Source organism: Rhineura floridana, chromosome 19 (genome assembly GCF_030035675.1).
Source record: "Rhineura floridana isolate rRhiFlo1 chromosome 19, rRhiFlo1.hap2, whole genome shotgun sequence".
NCBI classification, from domain to species: Eukaryota; Metazoa; Chordata; class Lepidosauria; order Squamata; family Rhineuridae; genus Rhineura; species Rhineura floridana.
Window position 1 is genome coordinate 23,569,165 of NC_084498.1, and position 15,682 is coordinate 23,584,846.

At 47.9% G+C, this 15,682-nt stretch overlaps 1 protein-coding gene across 5 annotated transcripts in view; it reads left to right on the plus strand.

Annotated features, from left to right (window-relative positions):
- Nucleotides 1-15,682, plus strand: part of SLC8B1 (solute carrier family 8 member B1) — a 36,407-nt gene that overhangs the window by 12,704 nt on the left and 8,021 nt on the right. For 3 of the 5 annotated variants that reach the window (XM_061603145.1, XM_061603143.1, XM_061603144.1), the window contains exons 6-15: nt 299-351; nt 1,146-1,202; nt 2,416-2,522; nt 3,072-3,239; nt 4,395-4,502; nt 6,248-6,304; nt 8,833-8,963; nt 12,701-12,842; nt 13,099-13,220; nt 14,395-14,548. In XM_061603145.1, coding sequence (XP_061459129.1) covers nt 299-351; nt 1,146-1,202; nt 2,416-2,522; nt 3,072-3,239; nt 4,395-4,502; nt 6,248-6,304; nt 8,833-8,963; nt 12,701-12,842; nt 13,099-13,220; nt 14,395-14,548 — 1,099 coding nt within the window. The remainder of the gene's footprint in view (nt 1-298; nt 352-1,145; nt 1,203-2,415; nt 2,523-3,071; nt 3,240-4,394; nt 4,503-6,247; nt 6,305-8,832; nt 8,964-12,700; nt 12,843-13,098; nt 13,221-14,394; nt 14,549-15,682) is intronic. The other 2 variants (XM_061603146.1, XM_061603148.1) reach the window with 2 other exon arrangements.

The window sequence follows — 15,682 nt, forward strand, 5'->3', positions numbered from 1 at the left end:
TGCAAAGTAGACCCGCTGAAAATAAAGGAGGCATGTAACTTAGATGCATTAATTCCATTGGGTCTACTCTTGAGTCGAGCAGCGTTGGATGCCATCCTTAGAGCACAGCTGAATTTAACTGCATGCCAAAGATGTTCAAGATGGCAGCAGTAGCAAGTCATTGTTTTTTTAGAAGCAGGTGATCAAAACGAAACCTTTTTTGGGGGTGGGGGAAGAGTTGTGTTCGAGTCGCAGAGTGGTTTTGGCACCTTCCCTTCCCCCTTTGTTGCAACTTGAATTGTCTTTTGGTTTCCTGCAGGCACTGTGGCTCCTTTATCTGTTTGTCATCCTTGGGGTCACAGCTGAGAAATTGTAAGTAAAACAAGCCTCGTGTCTCACTTCCCAGTCTGCCCCAGGGTTTGAAAAGGTGGCTTCCTGGCATTCAAATCGGGCTCTCTCCTTTTTCTCCTGCCCGAGGTTGTCCATTCATTCATTCATTCATTTTGTTTTGCGCCTGTTACTAAGGCCACATTCACTCCAGACATTTATTGCACTATTATCCCACGTTTAAACAGTCATGGCTTCCCCCAGAGAATCCTGGGAAGTGTAGTTTGTGAAGGGTGCAGAGAGTTCTTAGGAGGCCTCTTTTCCTCTTAAGAGAGCTACAGTTCCCTGAGTGATTTAAGGATCATTCCCTCTTCCCAGGAAACCCTGGGAATTGTAGTTCTGTGAGGGGAAGAGGGGTGTCTCCTAACAACTCTCAGCACCCTTCACAAACGACACTTCCCAGGATTCTTTGGGGGAAGCCATGATGCTTTAAAGTGGAATAATAGTGGAATAAATGTACAGTGTGAATGCAGCCTAAAATTAGTCTTGAGACGACTTAGGTCACATCTGCCCCTTACATTTAAAGCATTGAAAGGGCATTTTTTTGGAGGAGCCGCCCTGGTATTGCTCCGTGAGTGACTCCCTTTCCTTCACTGCAAATTCTGAGGAATATTATTTGTTTCTGGCATTTCTGCTCCGCTTTTCCCTCTAAGGAGCTCAAGGCATAGTTCTCCCCACCCCCTCCAGTGTCCTATGTTCTTTGCAGTAGGGGAGGAAGGCAATGCATCAAACGTTTAATCTTCTCTCTTTTTCTCTCTTCCGCCCCCCCCCCCTTTAAGCTTCTGCCCTAACTTATCTGCCATCTCGACGAAGCTGAAGCTGGCCCACAATGTAGCTGTATCCTTCAATGAATTTCTTCCGGGTCGTCCAAGCGATACGGAGGAGTGCATGGGGCTTTTATTTCTCCCATACCTAATCCAGGAGTGCAGCGTGTGATCTGGGGTGGGGAACCTTTTCTTTCCAAACCAAGGGCCGCATTCCCTTGTGGGCAACTTTCTTCTGGGGAGGGGGGCCGCATGCCTGTGAGGATGCAGCCACAGGCAAAACAGAAAGTGGAACATCGCATGCGACTCTGGCCCAAGGATAGCCAACGTGGTGCCCTCCAGATGTTTTTGGATTACAACTTCCATCCTCCTTGCCGTGGGCTGATGGGGGTTGGAGGCCCACAGCATCTGGAGGGCACCACCTGCTTCTAACCTTTCTTCAGCAGTCTGCGTACCAGCCACGTAGGAGTTGGAGGTCTCTACGCAAAACACTCCCCCCTCCGTCCGCCATCCAGGCAAGCGTCGCAGTTCGAGGACACAATCCGGCCAGGCAAAAGCACTCCTCAAGGAGGGTATGAGGCAGGATGCGTCCTGGGAGAGTCCCGAGGGTCAGATAGAGTTTCCTGGAGGGGCTGCAAATTTGTCCCTCCCCCCCCCCATTTAATGGATCAGAAACTTTTAATTGACTGAAAAGCCCTTCTCCAACTGTGATCAGGCAGCAGGGGGTTTTTTTTGTTCTTTTAAGAAAATGGATATGAATTTCCATTGAAATGGCAGCACCCATGGCTCCTAAAGAGGTGTGGCAAAAGAGGGCATTTTGCAAAGAGGGAAACTGAGGCAGGGGTGAGCCCTGGGTGGGGTCAGAACTAGGTGAACCTGGTGGGGCTTCCCAAGAGACCCTTAGGAAAAGACCCTGAAAAGTGTGTGGCAAAGAGAGAATTCAAAGTGGACTTCTTGCTATTCTTGCCTTCCATAATATCTACTATTGCTCCAAGCTGTTCAGTAACCCTGATAGGCCAGGCTGGGGCGAGTCCTCTGATCTGTGCACCAGTCCACCAACGGGTAGACCAGGAAGTTCAAAATGGGCTTCCTACTTTCTGTGCCTTCCATAATATCCACCGTTGCTCTCAGCTGTTCAGGAACCCTGATAGGCCTGAATGCATGTAGGGTTGCCTGGGTTGGTGGTGTTGAGGAAGTCCACTGGTCTGTGCACTGTCACAGTATAATAAGGCCCCTTCCCCTTGGGGCACAGCTGTCATGTATTTTTCCTTAGCACTTTCCTCCATGGTGTCACCTTCCTGGCTTTTGGGAATGGCGCTCCAGACGTCTTCAGTGCCGTCGTGGCTTTCTCTGACCCGCGGACAGCAGGCCTAGCCATTGGTGCTCTCTTTGGTATGGACAACTTGCCCTCTGCAAGCCTCTGTGTGCCTTCCCTCTCCTCTTTGCTTTCTCCTGTGTCGCACTGTATGTGTTCCTCCTTCTCCCTCCTTCTCACCTAGAAGATTTGGATCCAATTTAATGATGATGTACACAATAATACCTGTACAGAACCCACTTGCTGGTGTTGCTTCTGAACTAGATTGCCACGTCCTGTGCGTGAACTAATATGTTTTTAGAAGGCGCCTAAAACACATCATGGTGGCTCTTGGATTGCATGGGAGAGGGTGTCCTGGGGCTTGCTGCAATTTCAGAACAGGTCCCCTTCCATGTTGTCACTGGATGGCAATTCACCAGTCCTGGCACTGCCAGCAGGGCCTCACTTGACGATTGTAAAGACCAGCTAGGGTAAGTCGGTCTGCTAGTTATTGTGGTTGTTCGGGGCTTTGTAAGTTAACATGGTTCCCTGATTGGTTGGCTGTCATCTTTTGCCAGTTATCCAGGCATGTGGGACGAGAAAGGTGGTTGTTTCTTGAACGTAACCCTGCCTTGTCTTTTCTCCAGGTGCTGGCATCTTTGTCACCACCATAGTAGCCGGTGGTATCGCCCTGGTGCGACCCTTCACTGCAGCCTCCAGGCCATTCCTCAGGGATGCCATCTTCTATATGGTAGCGGTATTCCTGACCTTCGTGGCTCTCTATTTTGAGGAGGTCACCCTGGCGGAAGCCCTGAGTGAGTATATATTCTCGAGGACAAAGGGAAAATGAGAAGGTCCTTGCTGGATCAGGCGAAAGGTCTATGTAGACCAGGGGCTAAGGAACCTGCGGTCCTCTGGATGATGTTGGACTCCCAACACCCATCAGCTCTTCTTTCTTCTTACTCTGCGAGTGACCCTTCTTCTGTCTATGGGCCTGGGGTGAGACCCCTTTGATCACCCTTCAGTGCTAGCTGAACCTTGTGTAACTGAACCGTCGTACGCCCTTCCTCTTTCTACCTCTTGCCTCCACCTCCCTTCTTCTGTGGTTTCCCCATGTTGAAATTTATTTATTTATTTTACTGTAAGCTCCTTCGTGCAGGGACCTATCCTGTGTAAAGCACTGGGTGCACATTGACAGTGCTATATTATGGCCTTTTTATCCCATCTCTTCCTCTCAAGTAGTTTTTACATTCGTTATAATCCTCACAACACCCCTGTGAGGTAGGTTGGGCTGAAAGAAAGAGAGCAAATAACGAGTGAATAAGTGCTACATGCCATTAATGGACTAGATAGCCAGTGTGGCAAAGTGGCTGGAGTGCTGGACTAGGACCTGGTTCAAAATCCCACTCAGCCATGAACTTCAGTGGGTGATCTTGGGCCAGTCACTGCCTCTCATTCTAACTGACCTCACAGGGTTGTTGTGAGGATAAAATGGAGAGGGGGAGAGCTATGTGAGCCACCGCAGGCTCCTTGAAGAAAAGGTGGGATATAAATGCAATAATAAATAGAGAAAAAACTAAATGAATACCTTTTGGCAGAGGAAGGCTGGTTTACTTGAGTAGTTCACACCTTTGATCCCCAATAATTAGAGGGGAACATTGGGACAGCATTTATGGTGCAGAGGCCCATTTAAACCAGGTGCCTGAAACTCAGGGAGGAACAGTGCCTGCCTGATTTCTAGTGGGAGAGAGTCCCATGGGCTCACGACCCTGAAAGCACAACTGCTTGGTAAACAATACACGTGCAGCAGGGGAGACAGCTACAGGAGCGGCAATCTTAAGTGGTGTTTTTTTTAAGTTCTCCTGGTGACTGCGGTTTGTGTGTGAACGAGGGGCAAAGTGTGCTGTGGCGGCAGGATGGGTGGGGAGGCAATGGTGGCGGCGGCTGTGAAGCTGTGGCTCCCCCTGCAGGTTACCTCTGCCTGTACATCTTCTATGTCCTGACGGTGGTGGTCTCTACGTGGCTCCACAAGAGGCAGCGGCGGGAGAGGCTGGCCCCTCCCCGTCCTACGGAACCAGGTGAGGGTGCAAAGGGATCTGTCAGGAGGCCCTTCTCAGCTTTGCGTGCAGAAGGTCCCAAGTTCAGTCCCCTGCATCTCCAGTCAAAACATCAGGCCCTGTTTCTCCTTTGTCTGTTCTGGTGCCTGGTATCCCGAGCAAAACTGCCTCTGAGCAAGCAATTGGTAGACCTGTCCTCGTCCAGGAATGCTGTGCAATCCTTTTAAAACCTTGTAAGCAGAGCTGGGGGCGGCGCCTGGGATCCTTGGGCAGCTGCCTGTGCCCCATTGCCTAGGCAGGGGCCACTACTAACATCTGCTCTGCTCCTCCTTCCCATTAAAAAAAAATGGCCAGGCTCTTTGAGGTGAGCTGGGTAACTAGGTTTAGCTCCCATATTTGTATCCCACAATGCCCCAGTGTATTGCTTCTGGTGATGGGGAAAGAATTGCCTCTACCTCTCTGCCTGAGACCCTGGAGAACCACTGCCCGTCCGAGAAGACAGTACATGGCTCGATGGGCAAGATGTCTGACCTTGCTTCCCTATGTCTGAAATGTACCTAACACACCCCTGTCCGGTTAGGCAGGTTCTTGGGTGGACCCCACTGCCTCTGAAAGACCAGCGTCCAGGAACACAGCAAGCTTCTTTATGCAGAATCAGACTATCGTTCCCCTCTAGCTCAGTATTGCTTACACTGACTGACAGCTGTTCTCTAGGATTTCAGGCAGCCCTATTTGGAGATGCCATTGGGGACTGAACCTGGGACCTCTGCATGCAAGGCAGATGCTCTGCCACTGATCTACGACTTTCCCCCATAGTCCTATGGCAGGTCTGAAGAACCAGTCATATGATTATTGACAGGTGGGTGAAGCTGCCCCCTGTCAATCACCTGATCACAATGACATCAGGTGGCCTTTCTCTCCCCCCCCCCGAGGATTCTCCAAAAACCTCTTCCAAAGCACTGTTTTGCAGAGTGCTTTTGAAGATCCAGCAATCAGCTGATTTTTGCAGAGCGCTTTGAACTTGGCTTCTGAAGATCCAACAATCAGCTGATTGTTGGATTTTCAGAAGCCAAGATCAAAGTGCAGGGCACGATAGTCCCTTGAGAACGTCTTCTGAGCCCCGTTCAAAGCCCTGACTTGCCCTGCGCTTCGGAAGGGGCTTTGCAGGCCACACTCCTTTCAGCCCAGCCTCTCCCTTATATGACATTGGGTGTAGGGCAGGTGGCTGTGGCTTGGTCAAAATAGCCTCACTTGCCAAATGGGGAGCCTTGGTGAGCCTAATTAGGCCCACAAGCTGGAGGTTCTCCATCCCTGTCCCTTGTGTATGTTCAGTCTGAAGAAGAAACAGGAGGCAATATAGATAGCTCTGTTTTGAACATTTGAAGGGCTGTCTCATAGATAGCGGAGCAAATTTGTCATGCCAGAGGGCAGGACTCAAACCATTGGTCTCAAATTATTTCTGTTTTAATAGTTTTATTGCATCCTGGGATCACTCTGCAATGAAGGGCTGGCTATATATATATATATTAATTTAAAAATTAACAGAGGGTTTTGATCAAGATTTAGGGAAAACATCCCAACTATACAGGCTGTTTGACAGTGGAATAGGCCCTCCAGGAAAATGGCCACCTAAAAGGAGAGTCCCCCATCTAGATACTACCTATCAGGGATCCTGTGCTAGTGCATCAGCAGGGGGTTGGACAAGATGACCTTTGAGGTACCTTCCAACCCTTAGCGTTCTATTATATTTCTCTGTCTTGCTAAAGAGCTGCCAACAGACTCCGAAGATGGGGATGCTTCAAGTGCCAATGGAGGTGACTACGGTGAGTCAAATTTGAACCCTCATCTCTCTCGTCCTAAATTGACCCCACACCGACTCTAGTAACTAGGGCTGTAACCTGTTAAGCAGAAGATTAAAATCAACTTGAGTTTCAGTTGGTAGGGAACCAATCTTACAGGATATGGCTAAACTTTAACTAAGGGACCTCCATGTTACTGGTATGCTTGCTTATTGTGTGAGGTGATTCCAGTGTGTTACTGTAATAGGGGATGACAATAAAGATGGCTGCCAATTTGATTTTGATTTTTGTAAGTGTGGTAACTTTGGTTTGTTAAATTGCATGCACCTTCACCATGTCTCCATCTACATTAAGCTGTTTGGTAGGCTGCAAATTTTGTTTTAAATTTAATCGGTTAAGAGGCAGATGATCAAACAACTGGGGGGGGGATGGATTCATACAACCCCCCTCTACATGTAGAAAGAACATTGGGTGGGGAATACCATGCTAGCAATAATTAGGAAAGGTATTGAAAATAAAACAGCTGATATCATAATGCCGTTGTATAAATCTATGGTGCGGCCGCATTTGGAATACTGTGTACAGTTCTGGTCGCCTCATCTCAAAAAGGATATTATAGAGTTGGAAAAGGTTCAGAAGAGGGCAACCAGAATAATCAAGGGGATGGAGCGACTCCCTTACGAGGAAAGGTTGCAGCATTTGGGGCTTTTTAGTTTAGAGAAAAGGCGGGTCAGAGGAGACATGATAGAAGTGTATCAAATTATGCATGGCATTGAGAAAGTGGATAGAGAAAAGTTCTTCTCCCTCTCTCATAATACTAGAAGTCGTGGACATTCCAAGAAGCTGAATGTTGAAAGATTCAGGACAGACAAAAGGAAGTACTTCTTTACTCAGCGCATAGTTAAACTGTGGAATTTGCTCCCACAAGATGCAGTAATGGCCACCAGCTTGGATGGCTTTAAAAGCAGATTAGACAAATTCATGGAGGACAGGGCTATCAATGGCTACTAGCCATGATGGCTGTGCTCTGCCACCCTAGTCAGAGGCAGCATGCTTCTGAAAACCAGTTGCCGGAAGCCTCAGGAGGGGAGACTGTTCTTGCACTCGGGTCCTGCTTGCGGGCTTCCCCCAGGCACCTGGTTGGCCACTGTGAGAACAAGATGCTGGACTAGATGGGCCACTGGCCTGATCCAGCAGGCTCTTCTTATGTTCTTATGTTCTTATAGCACACCAGACTATTGTACCAGCATCCAGTTGTCTCCTCGCAGGCCACATTCACACCATACATTTATTCCACTTTAAACAGTCATGGCTTCCCCTAAAGAATCCTGGGAAGTATAGCTTGTGAAGGGTGCTTAGAGTTGTTCGGAAGCCCTTATTCCCCTCAGAACTACTATTTCCAGAGTTCTCTGAGAAGAGGGATCGATTGTTAAACAATGCTGGAAATTGTAGCTCTGCGAGGAGGAGTTGGGACTCTCTTAACAACTCTCCACATCTTCACAAGCTACACTTCCCAGGATTCTTTAGGGGAAGCCATGACTGTTTAAAGTGGAGTAATGTGTGGTGTGAATGTGACCCCAAAGTCCTCACATTCAACATGCATACAGAAGGAGTTCTATGCATGTACGATTCCTTGCCAAGGGGAAGCATCCTGAGTAGGCTCTGCACATGTAAATATTAGACAGGCTCTGTTATCTTTTCGGTGCTTACTGAAGACCTTCCTCTTTCAACAAGCCTTTTAAGTAGAGACCCTATCCCAGTCTGCATCTGTGTTGGAATTGCTTCTTAAGATGCTTTTAAACCTTTTTTTTAAAACAATATGTTTTTAACCTTTTTTTTAAACGTCTTGAAAGCATTTAAAAATATTTTTTAAAGATGTGTTGTTTTAATGTATTTTGAAGTCTGTTTTTATGAAGTTTTAAAGTGTTTGTAGTGCTTTTGTTTGCCGCCCTGGGCTCCTGCTGGGAGGAAGGGAGGGGTATAAATCAATCAATCAATCAATAATGTGCTTCAATATACCCATAGAACTCCTGGAGTATGCTAAATGCTTGGGATCAGCATGGGGGCAGCTTGCGCCTTTCTGCGATCACCTCCATGCACAGAAATCTTTCTGTGCGAACCTCCCTATAACATTAGCAAATTATCCTCGTTGGTAGGTAGGACCGGCTCCACCATTAGGCAGGGTGAGGCAGCCACCTCTTGCGGCTGATTTTAGATGTCATGAAAGGGCAAGCCATTCTTAGCTGCTTGTTGTCATTGTACATTACTTCCAGGGAGAGGTACATGTGGGATTTTTCCCCCTCTGGATGGCAAAATAACTCAGCCGGCGCTGGATACTATGCCCCTTGAATTGAGGGAGGGGGCGCCATAGGTGTTCCACCTCAGGTGGCAAAAATGTCTTTGGCCGGCCCTGCTGTTGGGGTCAGCCCCCAAGTCTTGCTGTGCCTTGAAGCTTCCATATGCCTGGCTGGGTTAGGTGAGGATCAGAGGTGTCCTGGGAGCCCTGTGTGAGCCCTGTGTGAGCCTCTCTTTTTCTCTCTTTCTGCACGTAGGGGAAGAATACCGACCTTTGCTTCCCTCGGAAGAGAGCACTCTCCAGATCCTGGCGCACTCCGTGAACCCTTTGGATTACAGGACGTGGAGGAGGAAGCCTTGCTATTGGAGGTTGCTCAAGGTCTGCAAGGTAACTATGGGTGGCATTCAATGCTAGTCCTACTTGGAGTAGACCCATTGCCGTTAATGGGAATGACTAACTTAGGTTCATTTTTTAAATGTTATTATTTATTACATTTATATCCCGCCCTTCCTGCCAGAAGGAGTCCAGAGCAGCAAACAAAAACACTAAAAGCACTTTAAAACATCTTAAAAACAAAAACATCTTTTTTAAAAAAACTTTTAAAGCATCTTAAAAAGCAGTTCCAGCACAGACACAGACTGGGATAAGGTCGCTACTTAAAAGGCTTGTTGAAAGAGGAAGGTCTTCAATAGGTGCCAAAAAGATAACACAGATGGCGCCTGTCTAATATTTAAGGGGAGGGGATTCCAAAGGGTGGGTGCCACTACACTAAAGGTCCACTACCTATGTTGTGCAGAACAGACCTCCTGATAAGATGGTATCTGCGCCTGCAGAGCACAGTGATCGACTGGGTACATAAGGGGTAAGATGATCTTTCAGGTATCCTGGTCCCAAACTGCATAGGGCTTGGTACCCCCCAACCAAAACTTTGAACTTGGCCGTGTAGGTAATGGGCAGCCAGTGTGATTCTTTCAGCAGTGGGGTAACATGTTGGCAATACCCTGCCCCAGTGAGCAGCCGTGCTGCTGCATTTTCACCAGCTGCAGCTTCCAGACCAATTTCATGGGCAGCCCTTTATTTTTATTTAACTATGGACTATTTTATGTTTAAATTTATTTTTAATTTTTCTTTTCATTAATTTAATTTTAAATATAATTTATGTTTACTTTTATTTATTTAATATTATTTTGTTTCTTTTTATTTTACAGCTGATTTAAATGTAGTTTTTTTAGGAGTTTTTAAATTTATTTGAATTTATATTTGTTTATTTGTATGTTCTATTTATTTAATAGTTTTATTTTCAGTTAATAGGCTTATATACTGTACAGTCAGCAAAGTATCTAGACAGCAAACACATCCATAAAGCATAAAAATACTTAACATTTGGGCAGTGATGCCCTAGTACCAATGGACTGAGCTACGCATCTGAAAAGGGCTGTGCAGACAGAAAGATCCTAAGCAGGTATTTGAAACCAAGGCCGCATCTGCGCCATACATATAAAGCAGTATCATACCCTTTAAACAACCATGGCTTCCTCCCTCCACAAAGAATCTTCGGAACTGTAGTTTCTTAAGGGTGCTAGGAGTTGTTAGGAGACCCCCTCTTCCCCTCATACAGCAACAATTCCCAGAGTCCCCTGGGAACAGGGATTGACTGTTAAAACCTTCCTGGGAATTGTAGCTCTGCGAGGGGAAAAGGGGTCTCCTAACAACTCTCAGCACCTTTTACAAACTACAGTTCCCCAGATTCCTTGGAGGAAATCATGCCAGCTTCAATGGGTATAATACTGCTTTAAACGTATGGTACGGATGTGGCCTCTGTAGTGATGGGCCTTGCTTGATATTAATAGGCAAGGGGTTCCACAATTGTGGTGCAGGCACGCTAAGTGCCCGCTACCTTGTAGAAGCAAGACAAGCATCATTTTGCACCCAGAGGAGCACCTCTTCAGTTAAACGTAAAGATTGGGCAGGCATATATGGGGCAAGGTGGTCCCTCAAGTAATGGCTTCCATTGCTACCAACTCCCCTGCCTACTACCAGCATCCGGTTCTGCCCTGGTGGTGGTGAGGACAGTTTAAAGCATCTGGTTCCTTCTGCACCTTTCTGCTTCGTCGCTCATGCCCCTTGCTGTTTATGCAGAGCGGCTTGCATCTGCAGGGCTGAGCCCAGGGCTTTGACGCCGAGTCTCGTGCGCTGTCTGTCTCCCAAGGGAGCACCACAGTGCCCCCCTCCCCAAGCTGGGAGACGTCAGTGTGACTTTCTAGCGGGTCTCACGGCTGCAGACAGGCGAGCCCCCCAGTTGGTGTGGCTTAGCCTTCTTATTTTTAAGGGACACGAGCTGACTCGCTGTGGTGTGTTCTGTTCCTACTCACCCCCCTTCCCCGTCATGCTCTATGTGAAGAGTGTGGAAAGCTCTCACCTGAGAGTTGCTTCATCATTGCTTCATTGTTGGTGGCAGCGAACCGCTTTCAAAAGCCCAGTTTTCACACGCTTGGCCTTTGAAGTGTGAAAAGTCTGCAGACCGTGTCGTGACCACCTTGTTTGGCTTGCGGCGGCGGCGGCGGTTTGTGTGTCGTTAGACGTGTGTGAAATAGCACAGAAGTGGCCTTGGCACAAAAGTAACTGCTTGGCATTGGGGATGGTTGTCTCTGGGACCCTAGACGAGGGGTGGGGAAACTTGTGGCCTTTCCAATGCCGTTGGCCTCCCAACTCTCATAATTCCTAACTGTTGGCTGTAACTGGCTGGGGCTGATGGGAGTTGTTGTTGTTCTTATTATTTATTTATTTATTTATGTGTCGGCTACTGTAAATTGTAAATTGTATTGTTTTATTGATGTATTTTGATGTATTGATGTGTTTTATTGATGTATTTTTATATTTCTGTTTTTTTGTAAGCTGCCTTGAGGGCCTTTTGGCCAAAAGGCAGGGTAGAAATAAATAATAATAATAATAATAAAAGAATAATAATAATAATAAAAGAATAATAATAATAATAAAAGAATAATAATAATAATAATAATAATAATAATAAAAGAATAATAAGAATAATAATAATAGAATAATAATAATAATAAAAGAATAATAATAATAATAATAAAAGAATAATAATAAAAGAATAATAATAATAATCATCCCAGGAGCCCAGGGTGACAAGCAAGCGCTAAAACACTAAAAACTCCTATAAAACATCTCAAAAGCAAAGCATCTTAAAAAAAAAATGTTACAAACAAAACATAGTTTTGAATAGTGTCTGCTCATCTCCATCCGCAAAGAGAGTTGCCAGCAGCTTCTGATCTCGTTGGTTTCAACAGTTCATTGACTAGGGTGAAGATGACCTACTTCGGCTCTCCCGAGCCTGGCGTCGGACTCCCCCAAGTTCCCCATCCCTGCTAGAGGTGGGCAGATACCAGACTTGGCAGATTCCTTGGCTTGCGTTACTAGAACTCGAGGGTCTGCCAACCAGAGCCAGATGCAGACAGAATGAAAGAGCGGAGCACCTCTGAGCCTGGGAATTTGTTTTACAGTCCCAGACAGTGAAGGCTGGTCCCTTGGGGTGCTGCCCCACCAACCTACTGTTAGCCAGCCCCTGCCTGCTAGCCACCTCTTAGCCAGTCCCTGGCTGTCAACTTCCTCCTCTGTAGCCTCAGTGTTGCCCTGGTAGAACTCATCACGGAGGAGGAGGAGGAGGTGGGACAAAGCTAGAATGAAGCTGGCGCTGCCTGCCGTTGGCTCTGGCCCCACCGGCTCTATGGGCCCCCCTGCCTTCCGCCCTCCCGTCGCCAGCGGTCACAGGTCACGGCCGGTTCTGGAACGGAGCTGAGCTCACGGTCCATTCGTGAGAAATTCCGCTCCTGGTGAGCTTTCTTCATTTCCCAGATGTTGCTGGGCTATGAGTCCCGTCCGCCCTGATCATTAGCCCTGTTGCTGGGAGTTGGCATTCTGACAGCATCTGGAGGGCAAGAGAGGTTCCCCGTCATTGGAACAAATGATGCCCCGAAGAGTCCCTTTGGTCTGCAGCTGACCATTCGGATAGTTGCAGAAACCACCTTCGTTGACACCCCACACGTACAGCGCTTTCCCCGCCGCAACCACTCTCTCTTCTTCCTCCTCCTCCTCCTCCTCAGCTGCCGGTGGAGTTTGTGCTGCTGCTGACTGTGCCTGTCGTGGACCCCGACAGGGAAGATCAGAACTGGAAGCGGCCCCTGAACTGCCTACACTTGCTCACTGGCCCCCTTGTCTGCATCCTCACGCTGAAGTCTGGTGCCTGTAAGTGCTTTCCTCCATGGGAGGCCTGCCCCTTGTATTTCTGTTCTGCCCTTGTGTGCATTTGTACTGAATTCCTGAAGAAGGCTGCTGTCTGACCTGGCATAAGGTGGCTTCCTTAAAGTGACGTACAAATGGCTGTTGTTACACTATTGTTACTCTATTGCCACCCTAATCCCCACTATGGAACTGAATTGGCACCATTGGGTCTAGTATAAAAGGGTCTAACAGAGTGTTTCCATTTTTCTCTCTTTTGCAGATGGTCTTTATAAGATCCAAGGTGTCTTCCCAGTCTGGGGTCTGGTGATCATCACAGGGGCTGCCTTGGCTATCGTTGTCTTCTGCACTACAAGGAATGAGGACCCACCTCGATATCACTGGGTGAGCATTGAGGGTCTGGGTGCTGTTGTTTGAGTCTCTCTCTCGTGGTCCCTTTAGTCTTGTTCCCTGTTGGCAGCAATGAAACCTTGGGAAGCTGAGAAGCCTGTGCCCAGAATAGATGGGGAAAGGGGTGTAAACACTGCAGAGAGAGAAAGAGAATGTTTCTTTTCTTTGGGCTCTGTGAGTGGCCCTTTCTATATCCGTGGGCCCAGGCTGAGACCCTTTTGATCCACCCTTTGGCGCCAGCCACACCTTGTGTAACTGAACCATCACATGCCCTTCCTGCTTTTACTTCCTGTCTCCACCTCCCTCCCTTTTTCCTCTGTGGCTTCCAGAATGTTAAATTTGTGACTGTAAGCTCCTTGGGGCAGAGACCAATCCTTTTGTACTCTGTAAAGCAGTATGCACACACTGGTGGTGCAGTATTACTTAGCCAGGACAATTTCATCCCATTCCTTCCTCCTGCGGGGTTTCAACACCCATTACAAACCTCACAACATCCCTGTGAGGTAGGCTGGGCTGAAAGAAAGAGTAAATAAGGAATAAACAATTGGCACATGGCATTAATGGACTTGATTTGCTGTGCCGTCTTGGCTACCTTCCAGGGCAGGGAGGTTTGTTGCTCAGTTAGTTCTCACTTTCCACCCCCAATCTCTATGTCAGGAGTGGAGAAACATTTTCAACCAGAGGGCCGCGTTCCCTTCTGAGGGCCGCATGCCAGTGGTGGGTGGGACCAGAGGAAACAATGGGCAGAGCAGTGGAATGTAAATATTTGTACACTAGTCTAGTTTCTATACGCACTTGCACATCCCTCTCCATCCTCCACCCAGGCAAGCCAAAACTGCAATCGGAGTTCAAGGACACTCTCCCAGCCAGGCAAAACTACTCGGGGGGATATCAAATGCTAGTCTTACTCGCGAGTAGACCCACTGAAGCGAATGGACATGGCTAGCATCAGTTCGTTCATTTCAAAGGGTCGACTCGGCGTGAAGGAGGCCCAGTGTCGAGTGTGGCCCCCGGAGAGTCCCAAGGGCCAGGCGGAGAGGCCTGGAGGCTCCCCGCCTGCTCTGTGAGGCATGTTGCCTGCTCAGTTGGCAGCCTCGGAAACTGACAAGGGAGGAAAGGGGCTCTTGATGGCTCTCTCACTTCTCCTTTTCTCCTGCTGCTGCAACAGTTCTTTGCCTTCCTGGGTTTCCTGGTGAGCGCCATGTGGATTAACGCTACTGCTACCGAGGTGGTCAACATCTTAAGGACGTTGGGTGTGATCTTCCGTCTGAGCAACACGGTCCTGGGGCTGACGCTGCTGGCCTGGGGGAACAGCATTGGAGGTGAGCGCTGTGGGGCTGGCAAGGAGGAGACCTGATTGCGCTTGGCCTCTCCCTGCCCCCTTGGCTGTATATTTATATCTCGCATTTATATCCTGTCCTCTTCCCTTTTGCGGACCCCCCAAGTTGCTCAAGAGATCCCCGGTGGTAGCCCCCAAGCAGGTCACGAGGGTAATATGTGCACAGTGGGGAGGAGAGCCTGGCTGGGAGTCCAGAGTCTGTGAGTTCAAATCCCCGCTCGTGTCTCCTGGGTGTCAAGGGCCAGCTAAAGATCACCCCCACGATGAGTGGCTCAGGGGTTATGTGTCTTGCCACCTGTGCAGCCGTGGGCAAGCTAACCCAAGGAGCCCAGTCGCCCCCCAGCTTGCAGTTGCAGACAAAGAAGGGGCTGGCTTGTGCAGCTGTGGCAAGGTGAGCAGGCCCTGGCCAGCTGGGGAGGACTAGCCTAGCCTCCAAGGGAGGCAATGGTCAACCACCTCTGAATACCGCTTACCATGAAAACCCGATTCATAGGGTCGCCATAAGTCGGGATCGACTTGAAGGCAGTCCATTTCAGGCATGTCAACCTGCGGAGCAGCTACTCTCACAGGTGCCACACAATCCCCATTCCGCCCTTGCAAGGAATCTTTTTCGTGTGGCAGCGCCTACACTTTGGAACTCCCTGCCTCTTGACAATCAGGCAGGCCCCTTCGCTGTATTCCTTTCAGCGTCTGCTTAAAACTTGTCTGTCTAGGCAGGCCTATCCAGACACATAGACGTTGATCTATTTAGTCTTTTTAGTCTGTTGCTATTTTAATTGTTTTAAAACGTTTTTAACTGTTTTGTCAATAGTTTTAATTTTTTTGTAAACGGCTGGGAGGTTTTTTTTACAATCGAACAATAGATAAATTTTGTTAAGTAAATAAAATAAGTAAATAGAGCCTTCTTCCGCTGCTTTTCTCAGCAGCTGGTATGCAGAGGCAGCATATGGCCATATCATGCTTAGTAGCCATTTATTTATTTATTTATTTATTTATATCCCGCCCTTCCTCCCAGGAGGAGCCCAGGGCAGCAAACAAAAGCACTGAAAACACTTTAAAACATAACAAAAGACTTTAAAATAACAACTTTAAAAACATTCTTTAAAAAAGCTTTGAA